This window comes from Jaculus jaculus, chromosome 14 (genome assembly GCF_020740685.1).
Source record: "Jaculus jaculus isolate mJacJac1 chromosome 14, mJacJac1.mat.Y.cur, whole genome shotgun sequence".
Taxonomy (NCBI): Eukaryota; Metazoa; Chordata; class Mammalia; order Rodentia; family Dipodidae; genus Jaculus; species Jaculus jaculus.
The window spans coordinates 19,334,549-19,352,887 of NC_059115.1; the positions used below are offsets into that span (position 1 = coordinate 19,334,549).

At 52.9% G+C, this 18,339-nt stretch overlaps 1 protein-coding gene across 5 annotated transcripts in view; it reads right to left on the reverse strand.

The window, feature by feature from the left end:
• The window catches only part of Shank1 (SH3 and multiple ankyrin repeat domains 1), a 66,271-nt gene extending 51,000 nt beyond the window's left edge, over positions 1 to 15,271 (reverse strand). For 3 of the 5 annotated variants that reach the window (XM_045134338.1, XM_004672562.2, XM_045134335.1), the window contains exons 1-8: positions 13,196 to 13,786; positions 12,532 to 12,829; positions 12,148 to 12,351; positions 11,644 to 11,715; positions 8,398 to 8,506; positions 8,132 to 8,283; positions 4,424 to 4,591; positions 3,745 to 3,861 (exon numbers count right to left, since the gene is read on the reverse strand). In XM_045134338.1, the coding sequence (XP_044990273.1) occupies positions 3,745 to 3,861; positions 4,424 to 4,591; positions 8,132 to 8,283; positions 8,398 to 8,506; positions 11,644 to 11,715; positions 12,148 to 12,351; positions 12,532 to 12,786 (1,077 nt within the window). In that variant the 5' untranslated portion in view covers positions 12,787 to 12,829; positions 13,196 to 13,786. Of the gene's footprint in view, positions 1 to 3,744; positions 3,862 to 4,423; positions 4,592 to 8,131; positions 8,284 to 8,397; positions 8,507 to 11,643; positions 11,716 to 12,147; positions 12,352 to 12,531; positions 12,830 to 13,195; positions 13,789 to 15,244 lie in introns of those variants that run through there. The other 2 variants (XM_045134336.1, XM_045134339.1) reach the window with 2 other exon arrangements.
• Positions 15,272 to 18,339: the final 3,068 nt, after the last annotated feature.

The following is an 18,339-nucleotide window of genomic DNA, read 5'->3' on the forward strand; positions in this document are numbered from 1 at the left end:
GGTGGCCTTGAACTCACGGCAATCCTCCTACCTCTGCCTCCCGAGTGCTGGGATTAAAGGCGTGCGCCACCACGCCCGGCTGCCTGTTTATTTTTATATGACACTCTTGAATGTTTCAGACATTCTTCTAAGCCAATATTAAGTTATTTTCTTCATAACACTGCCTTGAGTTCCATTTTCTCTGTTACTTGCCTCTAGTGTTTCTGTCTTCTTCCATGATAACTTATACAGGGTCATGACTTTGTATGCAACCATGCTTGGCCCACAGCGACTGTTTAGAAAACTGTCACTCAATGGAAAAATGTCCTCTAAGTCTTTGCTTGCACAAGCCTAAACTGGCCTGCAGCTCCACACCACTCCCTCCTATGCTGATGCATAAATACCCCCGTGTTAAACTCCTTCATGAGAACTCCACTGACTATTGGCCCATCCTACAGGACAGGATGCTGAGGGCTACTCTTGTGGCCGAGTCCACAGAGCCAGTTACTGGAGTAGGCAGGATTAGAACCCGGCCTTCCAATCCTAGTGCTAGTCTGTGTCCAGTTCTAATTGTGAAGATCTCTTTGAGTTGAGGAATGCAGCACATCCAGTGGCTGTGTGTGTGTGTGTGAGAACGGTGCACTTGCTGGCCCCCAGATATACTGTGAAAATTGCCATGTGAGCTTTTGAATGTGTTCAGCCCCAACCTCTAAGGGCACAGGGCTATGGCACTGTCCCCAGACCTTTACTTCCTCCCACTATATTGAAGTTGAAGTGTCCAAGTCTTGGTGAGTGGCGCCCTCTGCTGGGCACCTGGGGAACTCTGTGTTCTTATCTCACTGGCCTTATATCTCACAGGACTCCAATTATTTGTTTACACAACTGCCTCTTTACTAGACTGAGAAATCCCTCACCCTCCCTGGGGCCGAGGAGCCCTGGCCATCTGATTTGCCTCCCATCTTCAACGCCCAGCACTGGGCACACAGTAGGTGCTCAAGAAGTGTGCTTGGAAAAGACAAGGGATGGAGGATGCGGAGCTGTCAATCAAAGTTCATTTGCACAAGTCACTCAATTATTCATTCATCTGTTGAGTCATTCAATCTGTCACAAACAGCCACCACCTGTTGTGATTTCTGAGCCCAGAGCTGTGCACAGGCCTGGTGGAAATGCATCCACGGGTCCATCATTCATTCCATCATTCATGCAGTGCATTCATTCACACACCCCGCAAAGATGTGCTGGGCTTTGTAGGGTAAACCATCAGACTACATCTCCACCCAGATGAGCTCAGCCTAGACAAGAACCTGACCTTTGATAGCAGGGACTAGACAGGCCTACAGACCAGGGACAGACCCAGCCCAACTTGGTGCATGGATGGATGGGTAGTAGGTAGATGGATAAATAACAGATGGGTGGCTAGGTGGAGGATAGGTGGATGGATGAATGATAAATGGCTGAGGGATGGATACATGACGGATGGGTGGGTGGCTGTATGGATGGATAGATTGGTGGGTGGATGGATAGATGGATGGACAGATGGATGATGGATAGATGGGTGGAGAGTTGTACAAATGGATGAACTATGGATGGGTGGATGAATGGAAAGATGACAGATACATGGATGGATGGATGGATGGTTGGTTGTATGAATGAATGCATGAATGAATGAATAATGGATGGATGGATGGATGGATGGAGAGGTGAATAGATGAATCAGTACATGTATGATGGGTGGTAGGCAGATGGACAGCTAGCACGGGTTTAGGGAGGTCAGGGAGAGTGAAAGATTCTGAGCATCCACTTCTGTTCTGACAGCAGATCGCCCAGTTGATCCCTTTGCAATGGGTTATCCATTACTGTTCCATTTCACTGGTGAGTGGAGAAGCTCAACTGGCCCACTCTGAGGAATGGTGCCAGCTGTAGGACTCTGCTCTCAATTTCCCTGCTCCGATGAATGCCAGTCTCCTGACCACATCCTGGCAATTGACACTGGCGATGATACTAATAATAACAGTTATTATCACGCTGTCTTCTAGGGATGAATACTTAATGTACATGATCGCTCATCCTTTCAATCAGCTGAAGTGATGCCCATGTGGTGGAGAACAAAGCCTCAGCGGGGGAAGGGGTGCCCGTTCAGGACCCCCGGGGTGCACTGGCCTGGCACTTCTTCCTTCTCCACTGCACAGAGAACCTGGACTCCAGGCCCACGTCAGGAGCAGGAAGGAAAGAAGCAGGTGGGAGGGGACATGCAGGCAGGCTCGCGTCTCCCTGGCCGCTGAGCATACTGCTTGCTGCCACAAGGCGGCACTTGGCTCCCTTCCAAATCCCCAGCACTGCAAGTTCCCAGGAGGCAGAAGGGGCTGGGGCTGTTTTGGAAGACTTCCTGCAGGAGGAGCCCTGGCAGACCAGAAGAGTCCCAGCAGGTGCCAGCCCCCTAAATCCCCACTGCAACGATTCAGGGACAGCAAGTCTGGAGACGCAGGAGGAGGCTGGGGCACCAAGGAGCCTGGCTGGTCTGAGATTGCTGGGTATTTTTGTGGCAAAGGCGAAGTCATAGCTCTTGCCAGCAGCAACCCCAGCAAGACTCCACCTCATTTGGTGGGACCCCCCCCCACCTTCTCTTTACTGCCCTCTCCTCCCCAGAATTCCTGGATTGGGGACCAGCCCGTCAGCCTTGAATTGCTAATACTCTCACCCACTTTGGGTCTTTAGTTTGGTCTTTTCTCTGTTCCCTGATGGGCCCCCGCCACACTGCTGGCTGACTGGAGGCCCATGGAGAATAGGAGCCCACAGAACTCCTCCACTTCCTGCAAAGGCTGTGCCCATGGCTGGAGCACCCTTTCTCCTCTAGTCTGCCCTGGTGACTCTGACTACCTTAACATGGGTGGTACACCCTCCAGGAAGCCATCTCCAATCCAAACCCAAATCCAGACCCAGCTCTGACAGGGACTCGGGTTCATTGTGATTTCACTGAGCCCTGGATTCGGCCAGCAGCTCAACACACAGCTCTGAGCCACACAAAGGAAAGATGCTGAGCAAACGTGTGGACGAGGGGGTTGATAGGCAGGTTGGGGGGATAAATGATGAGTGGATGGATGGGTGAGTTGGTGGCGGGCTGGATGAACGGATGAGGGTAGATGGACGAATATATTTATGTATAAATGGATGAGTGCATGGCTGGGTAGGTGGGTAGGTGGATGTATAGGTGGGTGAATAGATGGATGAATGGGTAGATGGATGGTGGGTGGATAAGTGGATGGATGGGTAAGTGGATGGTTGGGTAGGTGGGTGGATGGATGAATAAATGTATGGATGGATGAATGATTGGGTAGATGGATGGGTGGATGGATAGAGGAGTTAATGAGTGGATGAATGGGTTGGCTGGTGGGTAAACAGGTGGATAGATAAGTTAGTGGTTGCATGGGTGAATTGTTGGGTGAGTGTGTACATCAATGGATGGATGGATAGATTAGCAGATGGATGGATGGGTGAGTGGGTTGATGGACAATAGATGAGTGCACAGGTGGACGGATGGATGGATGTGCAGATGAATGTGTGGGGTATGCATGGAAGCAGGGATGTATGTATGATGGGTGGATGGATGTATGGAGAGATGCATGGGTGGGTGGAAGGAGGGATGGTAAACCAGTGGAGGACACAGAGCCGTGAGTCTGGAGTGGACAGGGTCTGAATTTGGTGAGAATGAGTTGGCTTCGGTGGGCAGATAGGAGCAAGGGGCAGGTGGGCACAGCAGAGGCTAACCTTGTTGTAGAGGGCACAGATGTGCAAGGCTGTGTTTCCAGAGGCGTTCTGGGCTCCTGGCTCAGCCCCATAGAAGAGCAGATGTTCCAGATGCTGGGAATGGCCCCGCTGGCAGGCCTAGGGGGGCACGGAGGGAGGAGGCTGAAGCAGATGCCCCCCGAAGCCTTCCAGGCCCTTCTTTCTTGGAGCCAGAAGTCCTTTCATCCAATTCTTTTTTTTTTTTTTTTTCTTTGAGGTAGGGTCTCCCTCTAGACCAGGCTGACCTGGCACTCTTTTTGTAGTTCCAGGCTGGTCTCAAATTCACAGCAATCCTCCTACTTCTGCCTCCTAAATGCCAGGATTAAAGGCATGTGCCACCAAGCCAGGCTCAGTTATTTGCCTGTTTACCCCCATTCCTGCTCAGGGACCTAGTCAGTCAGCTCCACAGGTCTGATTGTTCAGTTGCTCCCAAGACCTAGATATCCAATGTGGCCCCTCAGGAGAGCCAAGCTGCCAACCTCATCCATTTCTGTCTATTCCACCAGCCCCTTTCCACCTTAGATATCCACACACCAACCTTTTCCTCTGTGTGGACCATGTTAATCCCACTTCCCCTTTTTGTAGAGAGCCTAGGATCCAGCCAAGCCTGTTGGATATTTCTGGGCTTAGAAACTGTGCTAGCTCCAGGGCCCTCCGATACCTGGTGGATTTCCTGCCAGCCATTCTCATCCGCAATGCCCAGCTGAGCTCTGTTGTACAGAAGCAGCTCGCAGCAGCGAGGGTCGCCCCCCACCATAGCCGTGTGGAACAGAGGGGTCAGCCCCCGGCGGTCTTTGTAGTTGGGGGAGCCCCCAAGGTCCAGGAGTGCCTAGGGAGGGACAGACAGCCCAGGAAGGAAAGACAGATGACAATCACTCAAGAAATCGTTAGTATGAAGTGATAATGGGGAAGCAAGTCTTAAGGCACTGATTCTGGCTGGTGTCTATGTCAGTTTTTTTTTTTTTTTTTTCCTTTGAGGTAGGGTCTCACTCTAGCCCAGGGTGACCTGGAATTCACATGTAGTCTCAGGCTGGTCTCATACTCATACTGATGTCTCCTATCTCAGCCTCCCAAGTGCTGAGGTTAAAGGCATGTGCCACTATGCCTGATAGAGGGAGAGGGGAAAAGAAAGGGAGAGGGGGAGAAGGGAGAAAGGGGGAGAGGAGAAGAGAGGGAGGGAGAGAAGGGAAGGGAAGGGAAGGGAAGGGAAGGGAAGGGAAGGGAAGGGAAGGGAAGGGAAGGGAAGGGAAGGGAAGGGAAGGGAAGGGAAGGGAAGGGAAGGGAAGGGAAGGGAAAGGAAGGGAAGGGAAGGGAAAAGAAGAGAAGAAAAGAGGCACACTAGGGCCTCTAGTGGCTGAAAACAAACTCCAGGCAGATGCACCACTTTGTGTATCTTGCTTTTGTGAGTACTGGGGAATTGAACTTGGTTCATTAGGCTTTGCAGGCAAATGACTTACCTGCGGAGCCATCTCTCCAGTCTCTCTATTAGGTGTTTTGTTTTGTTTTGTTTCCCTGTGCTCTTGCAAGATTCTGAGACAGGCCCTGTCCCCAATCTAGGCTATTCCCAGTGCTTGTGAACACAACAAGGGAACAAGGTAAACCCCTCTCACTCTGACAATCTGCCCAGCCATTGTCCATGGGTGACCTTGGATGAACCAGTAGAGTATCAGTAACCATGTGATCTCTACCTCACAGGAAGGTCAAGTTGGGGCATCAATTAGGGAGCAGGGTATGAATGTAAGAGGGACTGTGGCCAAGTGGGAAGTGCTACAAAGACACAAGGCACCCTGGGAAAGGGCAAGCTTGAACCAAGTATTGAGCCAGACTTCTGGAAGAAGGGAGAGCTCTAGGTGTGGAAGGGGAGGGTCAAGCATTACAAGGAGCAGGTGTTGACAGTAGCCACCTTGGAAAGCTCATAGAACAAAAGACCACTCTACAGTGGTGGAGATCTAGCAACATGGGGGCAATGAATACCCACTGTGGCTAGTGAGCCTGGGGAACAGAGATCGTGTGTGTGTGTGTGTGTGTGTGTGTAGGTCAGAGGAAGATCTCAGGTGTCATCCTTAGGAACATCATCCACCTCTTTTCGAGACAGGGTGTCTCACTGGTCTGGAGCTTACCAAGCAGGCTACACTGGCTGGCCAGCAAACCTCAGAGATCCCTGCTGTCTCCCCGTCCCCAGTGCTGGCATTACAGATGCATGTCAACATATCCTGCATTTTCATGTGGCTTCTGGGAATCCAACTCAGGTCCTTATGCTTGGGTAGCAAGCCCTTTACTGATTGAACTATTTCCTCAACTCCAATTTTTATTCTTTATTTTTGTTTTTTCAAGGTAGGGTCTCACTCTAGCCCAGGCTGACCTCGAACTCACTCTATAATCTCAGGCTGGCCTTGAACTCATGGGGCTCCTCCTACCTCTGCCTCCCAAGTGCTGGGATTAAAGGTGTGTGCCTTTACTGGCTTTTATTGTGTTTCAATAAATTTAAATCTAAAAAGCCCCTTTTGGCCAGTGGCTAATGGCCTGAACAGTAAAGGTCTATGTGTGTCTATATGATGTGGGTTTGGGGCTCAGTATGAGTTTATGCTACATAAAGACAATCTGTTGGTTCCGGCAGTAAAAGTGGGGCTAAGAAGATGGGTCAGAGCTAAAGGTGCTTATTTGCATAGCTGACAGCTTGGGTTCAATTTCCCAGCACCCATGTAAAGCCAGATGCACAAAGTGGCACGTGAACCTGGAGTTTGTTTGCAGTGGCAGGAGGCTGTGTCACACCCACTCCCCTTCCTTCCAGAGGCAAAAGGTATTCTCTGTGGCAAGTGTTTGGCTACCTCAAGGGTTCTAAAGAAACGTCTAGAAGAGAGAGCTGTGCTCTCCGCACTGGAACACCTGTGAACTGGGGTGATGCCAAGGGCTATCTCCAGGAGCAGCCTGTCCTAAGCTATACATGGAGCGATCAGTGTGGCAGGGGAAGAGAAAGAAAGAAAAAAACTTGTATGAATGTATGTGTATGTTCATGGAGTACGTGTATCTATGTTTGTGAGCACATGTATGGGGGTGCCCAGAGGTTGAAGCTAGGACTCTTCCTTGATCCCTTTCCACTTTATTTGCTGAGGCAGGGTCTCTCACTTGAACCCAGAACTTGCCAATTTGGTTAATCTAGCCTGCCAGCTTGCCCTAGGATCCCCTATCTACTGAGCACTGGGATTAGAAGTAAACTGACACACACACTGAGCGTTTACATGGAGGCTGGAGACCAGAATTCAGGTCCTCGTGTTTGGGTGGCAAGTGCTCAATCCACTCAGCTATTTCCTGAGCCCCAAGAATATTTATAAATAAGATTGTTAAAAAAAAAAAGGAGGGGCTGGAAAGATGGCTCAGTGGTTAGGGAGCAGCTAGGGCTCAGCGTCTGGAGCTCGTTTGCGGCGGCACTCATACTCATCCGCGTCTTCTCTCTGTGCTCTCATTTTTTCAAGTAAAAAAAATATTTTTTTAAGACTGTAAAAAAAAATAAGCCTGTGCATGCAAATTGACTCTTCCTTTTACATTTTGTGGGCATATAGGATTTATCTATTTGAGAAAGTACAGTTTGTTTTTCTGTTTGTTGGTTGGTTGGTTTGTTTGAGACAGGGTCTCATGTAGCCCAGGTTGGCCTCCAACTCAGTATATATCTGTGGCTGACCATGAACTCCTGATCCTCCTGCCTCCACCTCCCAAGTGCTGGGAAGGCAGGCATGACACCACCATGGCCAGATGGCATCCTTAGTCAAGTGGGTTTTGGGTATGGGAGGAGGGGCTGTACTTGCCTGTGAAGGAAGAGGGAGTGTTTGGGGGTGAAGTACTGGGATAGGAAGGTTGGATGGAGGGGTGAGGTTTGGGGGAGCTATCTCTGGGGTATAGGACTATGAGAGACAGGCACTTAGAGGAGGAGACAGAAGAGTGGGCACTGGGCTGGGCAGAAGGAAGGGAGCCATTCCGGGTGGCTGGGGAGGAGGCTATATACTGGGGGAGTTAGAGGGCCTACCTGGGTGGGGGTGTGACCAGCTGTTGTTGAGCTGGGGACATCTAGGGACCTGAGGCAGGTCTCTAATTCAGAGGATTGGCAAGAGGTACTGTGTATTTTGGTCTATAGAAAGGGGCTTTGTGCTGAGAACACAACACTGTTATAGGGAGTTGTTTTTGAGGGGAACCATTGAGGCCTTGAACTCCTGATCTACCTCCTTCTTCCAAGTGCTGAGATTATAGGGGCTTCATCACCATGCCCAGTTGGTGAGCGCCTGTCTTTTAACAGAAATGAAACAAGAATTGAGAATGAACACATGGTAGGGAGACAAGCTTCCAAGATGAAGGTAGGGGGTCACAGTGGCCTTACCGTGAGGGCTAGGCAGTGCCGGGCACACGCCGCTTTGTGTAATGCTGTCATGCCATCCCGCGCCCTGAAGTCGATGTGAGCCCCACCCAGGCACAGAGTTCGAATCACCTCTACCGAACCTTCAGTCTGGGCCGCCAGGGTCAAAGGTGTCTCTGAGGGGTAAGAAAGACTTGTAAGTCACCCCCACCCCCAGCGCTTCCCACTTTCAAGATTCATAACCATTCCTGGCTTCCCGCTATCCGCCGTGACCCAGGCCCTTTTACTACCTCCTGAATCCGAGTCGTGGTAATTGGGATCCAGCCCCTTGTCCAGCAGTCTTGCAACCTTGTCTGATGTTCCAAGCTGTACGTATTCCAGAAACTTCTTCAACCCCGTCTGAGCAATGCACAAAACAAACAGGCTGGACAGGGGTCAACAGAAGAAAACAAAGGTCCCCAGCAGCGCCTCTGAGTGGAGCCATTCAGCAATGGAAAACTTCAGCAGCCGGGCTGAGGCTGTGTGTGACTCAATGGGCAAGCTGCTTGTCTAGCATGCATGAAGCCCTGAGTTCCATCCTTGGTGCCACATAAACTGGGTGTAGTGGCGACTCCTGTAATCCTAGCAATTGGGGTGGAGGTAGGAGGAGGAAGACTTCAAGGTCATTCTCACTACACAGTGAGTTCAATATGGACTATATGAGAGATCCCTGTCTCAATTTTTTAAAAAAATAGTTTGGTAGCTATCTCCAAAGAAAAACATGAAGCCAGGAGCAGTGAGACCTTATCTCAAAAAAAAAAAAAAGAAGAAGGCTGGAGAGACGGACTAGCAGTCAAGGCACTTGCCTGTGAAGCCAAAGAACCCAGGTTTGAATCCCCAGTACCCATGTAAGCCAGTTGCACAAGGTGGTATATGTGTCTGGAGTTTGTTGGCAGTAGCTAGAGACCCTGGCATGCCCATTTTCTCTATCTTTCTCTCTCTCTCTCTCCCTCTCTCTTTCAAGTAAATAAATAAAAATATTTTTTAAAAAAAGCCAGGCATGGTGGTTCACAGCTTTAAGGTAGTAGGATCACTGTGAATTCGAGGTAATCCTGAGACTACATGGTGAATTCTAGGTCAGCCTGGGCTAGAGCAAGACCCTACCTGAAAAAAAAAAACACACACAAAAACAAACAAATAAATGAATGAATTACTGAGAAAGGGAACCATGAATTGTATTGAAATTCATCATGAAGATATGTGTTCTGGAATTCAGATATTCATAAAACTACTGCTTCAACATGTAAATCCACAATAAAATTATTAGATATCTTGAGTGGGTTTTTTTGTACTTTCTTTGCAATTCCACACTCACAGTGTAACTCATATCAGACCTGCCACATTGTGGGCACCCAAGAGTCGCAGATGGCCCATGGCTCCCAAAGTGGGAGCCTCTCCCTGGCCAAATAGCTCTGTTTGGAGGGGTGAGACATGGAGGGCATGTAAGAGTGGAATGGAGGGTTCATAAGGATGGATCCAGAGGTTTCTTCCCCACTTGACAAGAATCCTGCAGGAATGACAGGACTCCTTACAATGTGCTCTTCCAGACTCAAAATAGCCTGGATATCCATGGCCTCACAGTGCCTGACACATATGACCCTCATAATAGGAGGAAAAATAATGACATCAAAATAAAAGAGAGGCTGATTGAGACAGGGAGGGGATATGGTGGAGAGTGGAGTTGTGAAGGGCAAAGTGAGGGGGAGAGAATTATCGTGGTTTATTGTCTATAATTATGGAAGTTGTCAATAAAAAAAAATTTAATAAAAAGGAGATATAAAGGGAAGAGAAAGGAAGGGAGGAGGGTATTTAATAGATTGATATTGTATATATGTAAGTACAATGATTGAGATGGGGAGGTAATATGATGGAGAATGGAATTTCAAAGGGGAAGTGTGGGGAGGGAGGGAGGGAATTACCATGGGATTTTTTTTTATAATCATGGAAAATGTTAATAAAAATTAAAAACAATTTTTAAGAGTTTGAAAATTAAAAGAAAGAAAGAATCCTGCCCTTCTGGACACAGCAGCTTCCAGCTTCCTCCCAGCTCCTAGGTGACCAAGGCAAACAAAGGGAACATATTGACCAAAGGTTGGAGGTAAAGGACCCAGCAAAATAAATATGTCCAGAGAGGAGATGCTGACCCTGGATTTGATGGAGATGTCAACTATGGGACTGGACACCCACACAGCATCTATGAAAGAGCCCTTAGACAGGATGCTGCCCAAGGGTGTGATGGTTAATCTTGACAGAATCTAGAATCACCTAGGAGACAAACCTCTGGGCATCACCTATGAGGGAGTTTCTATATTAGGTTAACTGAGGTGGGAAACCCCACTCTGACTGTGGGCAGCACCATTCCATGGGCTGAGGTCCCGGGCTCAATAAAAAGGGATGGAGAGATTGTTTAGTGGTTAAAGGTGCTTGCTTGCAAAGCCTAAGGGCCCAGGTTCCATTCCCCAGTACCCACTAGAGCCAGATACACAATGTGGTGCATGCATCTGTACTTCATTTGCAGTGGCAAGAGGCCCTGACACACTCATTCTCTCTGTCTCTCCTTGCAAAGAAATAATAAGTCATATATATTTAAAAGGGCTGGAGAGATGGCTCAGAAGTTAAAGAATTTGCTTGTAAAGCCTGACAGACTGAGTTCAAGTCCCCAGTACCTACGTAAAATCAGAGGCAAAAAGCAACATGTGTATCTGGAATTCATTCACATTCTCAAGAGGCCCTGATGCATACATTTTCATTCTCCCCACTCCCTTTCTCTCTCTGCTTGCAAATAAATAAATAATTTCTTTAAAAAAAAAAAAACAAAAAAAAAAGGAGAAGCCTGGTGTGGTGGCGCACGCCTTTAATCCCAGCACTTGGGAGGCAGAGTTAGAAGGATCACTGTGAGTTCAAGGCCAGCCTGAGACTACATAGTGAACTCCAGGTCAGCCGGGGCTACAGAAAGACCCTACCTCAGAAAATCAAAAAAAGAGAGAGAATCAACGAGTGAGTTCATTCATTGCTGTCTGCTCCATGACTGCAGATGCAGTGTGACCAGGTACTTCATACTCATACCACCATGCCTTCCCATCACGACAGACTGCATGCCCTCAACGTGTAAGCGGAAATCACCCCATCCTCCTTTAAACCGCTTCTTGTCACGTCACAGCAACAAGGGAAGTCACTACTATAGAAGGGCAAGGAAAGGACATTGCATGGCACTCATGTTCTGGGGAAAGAGAAGGCAGAGTCAGACGAACCAGGTGGAAATGGACAGGACAGGCCAAAGAGGGAAGTAGAAGGGGGTTCAGATGGAGATCACCAAGGTGGCGCCGGACTACGACTCAGCACTGAAGTGTGTGTGTGGGGGGAACCAGGAAGTAAAGAGCAACAGAGAGGTTAGCGGTAAGGCAGTGTGCAGTGGTGTTGGGGAGAAAGCAATGGGGCAGGGCTCTGGGTGGAGTTGGGGGGGGGGACAGGAGTTCCCACCAGTAGGGGGCGCTCACCTTTGTGTGCAACTTGGCCAGCTGCTTCTCATCCAGGTTGGTCTGTTTGTAAACTCGGGTCTTGTAGCGGAACTGAGCCCAAGGAGGGGTGGGGGAGGAGACACAGGTTAGGAGGCTTTTTTTTGAGAGAGGGTCAAATTCCCCCTAATCCTCCATGGTGAATTCAGGATTAACATGGAAACAGTAAGAGACACTTTTTTTTCCAAAAGTGCAGGTCATGAGGCATATGTGCACCACAACCCCTGGGAGGTAGACCCACACACACGTGGAATGTTCTAGAATTATTGTGGTTAGGATTCCTTCCCCAGCTGATAGCACGAGGAGAAGCTTAGGACGTGTGCTATTTGATGTCTCCTGTGAGCTTTAGGAGACATCAAATAGCACCCTGGGGTTTCCCTTGTTCCCATCAAAACTGGGACAAACAAAACCAAACATGGTTTCTGTGTAGATGTGTTTATGGCATGTCTTCTGTTGGTAAAGGAGTCTAGGAGACTATGGTCTCACCTCCAGGTAGGGTACCCCTTTCTCAAAAGACTGGGGATACTCCCTCAGCAGTCTCTCTTCCTCCAAGAAGTTGGCATCCCGGCCTGAGGTGGCTGGCTGGAACAGGCCGTAGTTAAGGACGTCCTGAAGGCTCTCGCTGAGGGCGCAGAGCACCTGCTGCTTGGCTGTCCAGATGGTGGCATCTGGGTTGAAGCGAAGGCATTTCTGGTGGGGAAAGACCGCCAGGACTTATGGTGGGTCAGGGATCTGAGGTAGGGTTGGGAAAGGAGTAGCGAGGTAGGGTACAGGGCCATTCTGGGAGGACACCCTGCACCTGAGGCCTCCTCTGGCCAGCTTGGGTTGGGTCCCCACCTCTGCCAGTTTGGCAGGTGAGTGGCCACTCACTGTCTGGTGCAGGTCGGGGATGCCAATTCGGAAGACCATCATGCTGAAGTGGGCGTCGTCCGGGACAGACATGGAGCGGCCCTGGAGGCCTCGGACTGAGGCCAAGCTACCAGGTGCCCCACTGCCCCGGCCCCGGGTCCCCCGGAGGCCTCTCCCTGGCCCGTCTGGGGAGCTGTCTGACTCTGAGCCCCCCTCGGGACACTCGCTGGCACTGTGTCGTTCCTCTTCCTCGCTTGTGGCGGGGCTGTGGGTCATCGTGGGGCCACGGGGCGACGGGGGACGGCAGCATCACAGGCGACTGGAGAAGCCAAGGGTGACCCTCAGATTAGCTCAACGGGACAGGTACATGGGCAGCCTGTCCCCTCTACTCTGAGGACTCCTCAGACCCGTGCATAAGGACGCTCATATCCCCCCACAACCCTACCTTGCTCCAAGCACCTGTCTCCTCCCTGCCCTTGGCCCTGCTTACAGCCCCCCCCCGCCCCCCTGCGCCCCACTTTGCGGCTGACCCAGTGTGTCCCAGAAACCGCAGAATCACCGCGGGAGCTACTGGCCCACTTTGTCAAGCCACGGAAAATGCAGCTAAAATTAGTTAAGGACAGACAGGTAGACCAACCCACCCAATACCCTGCCCTCATGGCTAGAGGAGTCTGGCCCCCTTTACCCTGAGGGAAGCTGGCACGTAGTAAAAGGGGAGGTGGAGGTGTGGTGAGCCTGGGGCAACAGGAGGTGCCTGTGAGCCCGTGACTTCCCTGAAGTGTAGCTGACCACATGTACTGAAGATTGCTGGAGTTATGAGCTGTCTCTGGGGAGCAAGGGACACGAGATGGGGGGTGGTGTCAAAGGGAAGAGCATCTCCAGTGGGCGGGCGGGCTGTCCCTGAGGGAAGTACAGGAGGTTACTGGGGCATCTAGACAGGGTGTGTGGGTGGTGGGGTGGTTGGCTGGAGAAGCACCGTCCAGGTGACATGGATGTGGTGGCTTGGGTGGAAACGGGCAGCTGCTGGTGACCTGTGGGCGCGTTTCAAACCTGGCACAGCAGGGTGGGTGGGCATGCATTGCCTGGCATTGGTGGCTCTACTTGGAGGAGATCTTGGAGGGGGGTGGTGGTGGCTGGGGAGGAGGCTAAGAAGTGAGGTTTGGGAATGTGGTGGGAGAGAACTAGGGAAATCATCACGTTAAGGTGGCCTTCTGAGGGTGGATGCCCTTCCACATGGGGTCTTGCTTCTCTCCTGTTCTCCCCCATCCCAGCACCGGAAACCAGAATGTCTGGCCTGGTCCCTCCCACCCCACCCCCCCACACCAGGCCCGGCTCCTGCACCGTTGCCATGGAGATGGGAAGCAGTGGAGGGTACTGCTGACTTTGGGGGAGTGGGGATGGGCTAGGGCTGGGGGTTGGGGAAGGAGAGACAAAATGTGTAAGAAGAGTTCCAAGAACTGTAGGCCATCAGGCATCTAAATCACGGGCCAGGGACCCTTCCCCCACGCGGGGCCAGAGCTCCAAAGGCTCTTCCCCATCCCTAGGTATTTAGCCTTGTCGCGCTGCCCCACCCACCTGGCTCCGCAGAAAAACCCCAGGCCTCCCTCTAGACCGCTGGCCGCCCTACCCCACTTCCCCGCTCCCAAGGTGGGGCTCACAGCCACTCCCCCTTGGCTGACCCTGGCTGACCCCCTACCTCTCAGCCCTAGCCCTGCAGGAATGGGATGGCAGGAGGGATACAAGGCCAGCTGAGCCGGGACCCCCCTCCAACGTGGGTACAGCTGCCCCCAAACCCCCAGGACAGCTCAGGCCCCTCCCCCTCCGGCCTTGCGGGAGGGAGCGGGCACGCTCCGCCGGGGCGGCATGAATCAAACGCTTCGCGGCTAAGAATAGCTGGCTCGCAGCTGGTACCGAGACGGGCTGAGGAATCGGCGAGGGTGGGGGGGTGGAGAAGGGGAGAGGGGGTGCCCTGCGATGCTGCGAGGGGACAGGGGGCGGCTGGCGTGGTCAGGAGCAGAGCAGAACGAATGGAGGTGGTGGGAGATGGAAGGCAGGGAGCCCGGGCTGAAGCCCAAAAGCTGGATATGTTGGGGGGGGGGGCACAGCACCAGGTCGGGAGAGGGAGCTGGTACTGGGGGCGGGAGCCGAGGGGGCGCGCCGGCCGGTGAAGAAGGGACAGGAGCCGCGGTGGGCGCGCTGGGGACGAGTCGGGAGGGACTGAAGGTGCCTGAAAGGAGAAGTGGATGGAAGGGGGTGGAGGAGGCTCAGGCCCCGACCCACGTTGGAGGGCGTGGGGACCAGGGTGACCTGGGGGAGGGGCCCAGGTGCGCCGGGGTGGGCGAGGCGGGGGAGTGGCCGGCCGGGCCAGGCCCTGGGAGGCGGGGACCACGACCGCGATCCTTTGCCCAGTGGAGCCCAGGAAAAATGGAATACAGGTTAGGGGGCGCAGCGGGCGGGGGATGGGGCGCACCCTCCGGGCAAAGATACGATCTGGGACAGAATACCCGAGACCCGGGCGTAACCCAATTTGGTATCACCTGGGGTCATGCTCCCATCCTCACCCGCACCCCTACCTAAATGCACAGCCCCCCACACACACCCAGGCCGGAGCCCGGCGCCGGGCCAAGGACATCTGGGGCGCCCCCACCCCCTCTTGCAACCCCAGGTCTGGCAGCTCCACCCTCACGCCCCTACACACACACCCAAGACCCCTCCAGATCCCCGGTCTCCTTACCTGCCAGGCGGGGCTGCAGAGTCCCGGTCGGCGGCGCCCGCGGCCCCTCCCCCCTCCCCCCACCCCCCACCCCCCCGTAGCCGGGGGACCCTCAGGCCATGCCCCACCGCCCCGGAGGGCGAGCGGGCCGGGGAGGGGGCGGGCGGGGGCCGAGGGGAGGGCGGGGGGCCGCGGACCTCACCCCCCCCCGCGGGCCGGGCCTGGCCATCCGCAAAGCACCCCCTCCCTGCTGCCGCGGCCGCCGCGCCCCCGGCGAGCTCCGGCGGGCTCAGGGCGCCGCGTCTCCCGCCGGCTCTTCCTCCTCCTCCTCCTCCTCCTCCTCTTCCTCGGGGCCGCGGCGCCGCCAGCCCGTTCCGCGCCTCCTCTGCCACCCGGCTCGCTCTCTCGCTCTCGCTGGTCTCTCCCTCACCCTGTCTTTCTCGCTCTCTCCCTCCCTCTCTCCCTCCCCTCCCTCCCTCCGCCCTCTCCCCTCCCTCCGGGAGCCAGCAGAGGAGACATCGCCCCTCCCCGCGCCCCCAAACCTCGCCCATCCCCCCATCACCTCGCCGGCTCCGCCCCCTCCCCTTACCCTCCCCCCTTGACCAGTCTCATCCCTGCTTGTCCCCATACCCCAAAGATGGGGTCCTGTTCTGCTAAGGGCACCTCCTCCCAGAATGCTCCCCACCCCCCCTACACACAGTGGGGTGGTATATGTATTTGTTGCTAGTTTTTACAGCCGAAATTGGATGGTGAGGGTTATAGATTCTTGTCCTCTGTCCCCAAACGCGCGCGTGCGCGCAAACACACACACACACACACACACACACACACACACACTTTGCACCTAAGCGACGCATGTGGACACACCTGAGATAGGTACATGTCCCCCACCAAGGCAGGTACAGGGGCCCCAGCTAGCATGGTGCTGACATCAGCACCTCAGTGAACAGCACACACGCCCCCTCCTTGCCCAGGCACACACACTGGAGGCACAATGACCAGAAACACGCCCAGCTCCATGCATGGGAATGTCACACCTCTGTGCCACATAGCACACACACAGCTTGTTAAAAAGATTTACACACCGCAATCCTCTGGAGAGGTGCACACTCAGATCACACCACCAGAGGCAAAGGGTAGAGCAGTGTCTGTGCTGGCCCCACACACTCACCCACCACCCTGTCCATCACATCCTGTACTTGTTTTAGCAGGATCACACCAGGCCATGTTGTCCTTCCACGAGCTGATAGTTCCTGGTGACATTTCTTGAGCACGTGCTGTGTGCCAGGTTCAGAGACTTTCATCCTGGTTGGAGCACAGAGAGGCTAAATCACTTGCTCAAGGTTACCTAGCTGTAAAGTGATGTGATCAGGGCTGTGGGGATAGGTACATGTCCCCCACCAAGGCAAGTGGTTAAGGTGCTTGCTTGCAAAGTCAAGGGACCCAGGTTCAATTCTCTAGGACCCACAGTAAGCCCGATGCACATGGTGGTGTATGCGTCTGGGTTCATTTGCAGTGGCTGAAGGCCCTGGTGCACCCATTCTCTCTCTCTCTCTCTAACAAATTTTTTTTTTTAAAAAAGAGATGTTATCAAAGATCAAGAACAGGCAGATGGCCCCCATAGTCATCACTGGCGTACTAGTGTCCTAGCAGGACACCTCAAGGTTTATATATCCTCACTCAACACACACACACACATACACACACACACACACACACACACACACACTTGTGTCCAGTCATCTCAGAACTCACAGACTTAAGACACACACAACTACCTGTATGAAGGTAGCTGTACTTGGGCCACATCCACAGGGCAGCAGTGAGTACCTAAGCACCCTGGTATAAGACATCCTGGTATGAGCCATAGCGGGTTTCTGCCCAGCCTGGGGAAGTTCTTATACTAATGTGCATCCCCCCTCCCAGGTGCAAAGCAGCTGTGCCCAGGGAAACAGCTGTGGGTGTTGGCGCCAGCAATGCAAGGCTGTCTTCTACGTTTTTGAGGGCTTTCTGAAGCCCTGTGGATCTCTCAGTGCTCTGGCCCCTGGTAAGGAACTTCTGGGTCCCAGATGAGCACCTGAGAGACACAGACACCAATAGTGAACAGCTGCTCAAGGTCACACTGACCTCCATGTATTAGGCTTTCTTGGAAACCAGTGTGTTGATATCCAAGGTCCCTCCTGAGGCTCCATGCAGGGCAAATGTCTTGCTATTCCTTGAAGCCAGCATCCTTGGCTACCCGACACCATGCCCGTGACTTCCAGGGGGCTACACTGTCTTCTGGCCAGCCTCGCTTTCCTCTTGCGGAGTTGGAGGTCCCTCGGTCCCTGGCTATCGAACTCCTACTTGTTGGCCTAGTCTGCTCTGCTGAGGCTGGAAAAGCCTGCAGGACTCATGGGCTTGGCATAGATTGGGCATGGCCAGCCTTCTGCTTCCCTCTTCTCAGATACTGTCACCCAGTGCCCTCATAGCTTCCACCTAGGCTGCATCCGCCGCTCTGGGGACTCAAGTGCAACCTAAACACAAAAACCAGGCCACCAGGCATTTGGCTAAGCAGTTATCCCACCAGGTTTGGACGCTACCTCCTTACCCAGCAACAACTGAGCACCTACTACGTGCTAGGAAGTTGTGTTGTTGCTTCAGAGATGCAAAAATGTATAAAAATCTTTGCCTTGATCTGCAGGAGACAAGATAGAAAACTAGACCACAAAGGTTTGATCAGATAGACCTAAACGACGACAAGAAAGGGGAGGGGGCTAGTAAGCAACTCTTGGCACCCAGTTGTATCTTTCCATAAGGTGCTCAGAGCTGAGACCTCAGTAATGAAAAGGAGCTGGGGAAGAGCCTTCTAGAATGAGGAAAAGGCTAGTGCAAAGGCTCTGGAGTGGGACAGCAGGAGCAGGGAAGCCAGCAAGGCTGCAGCCTGGGGGTTCAGAGGAGAGCAACTGCGAGTCTGGAGAAAAGGTTCTTTCCCAGTCCCCAGCCTGGTGGCAGGCTGCGCTGAGGCCTGAGGCCGGGTTTGGCTTTCCTCCTGCCTGTGATGGGAAGGTGGGGGAGCAGGGGAGTGGGGAATGATGTGATCTGATTTATGGTTTGGAAGGATTGCTCTGGCTGCG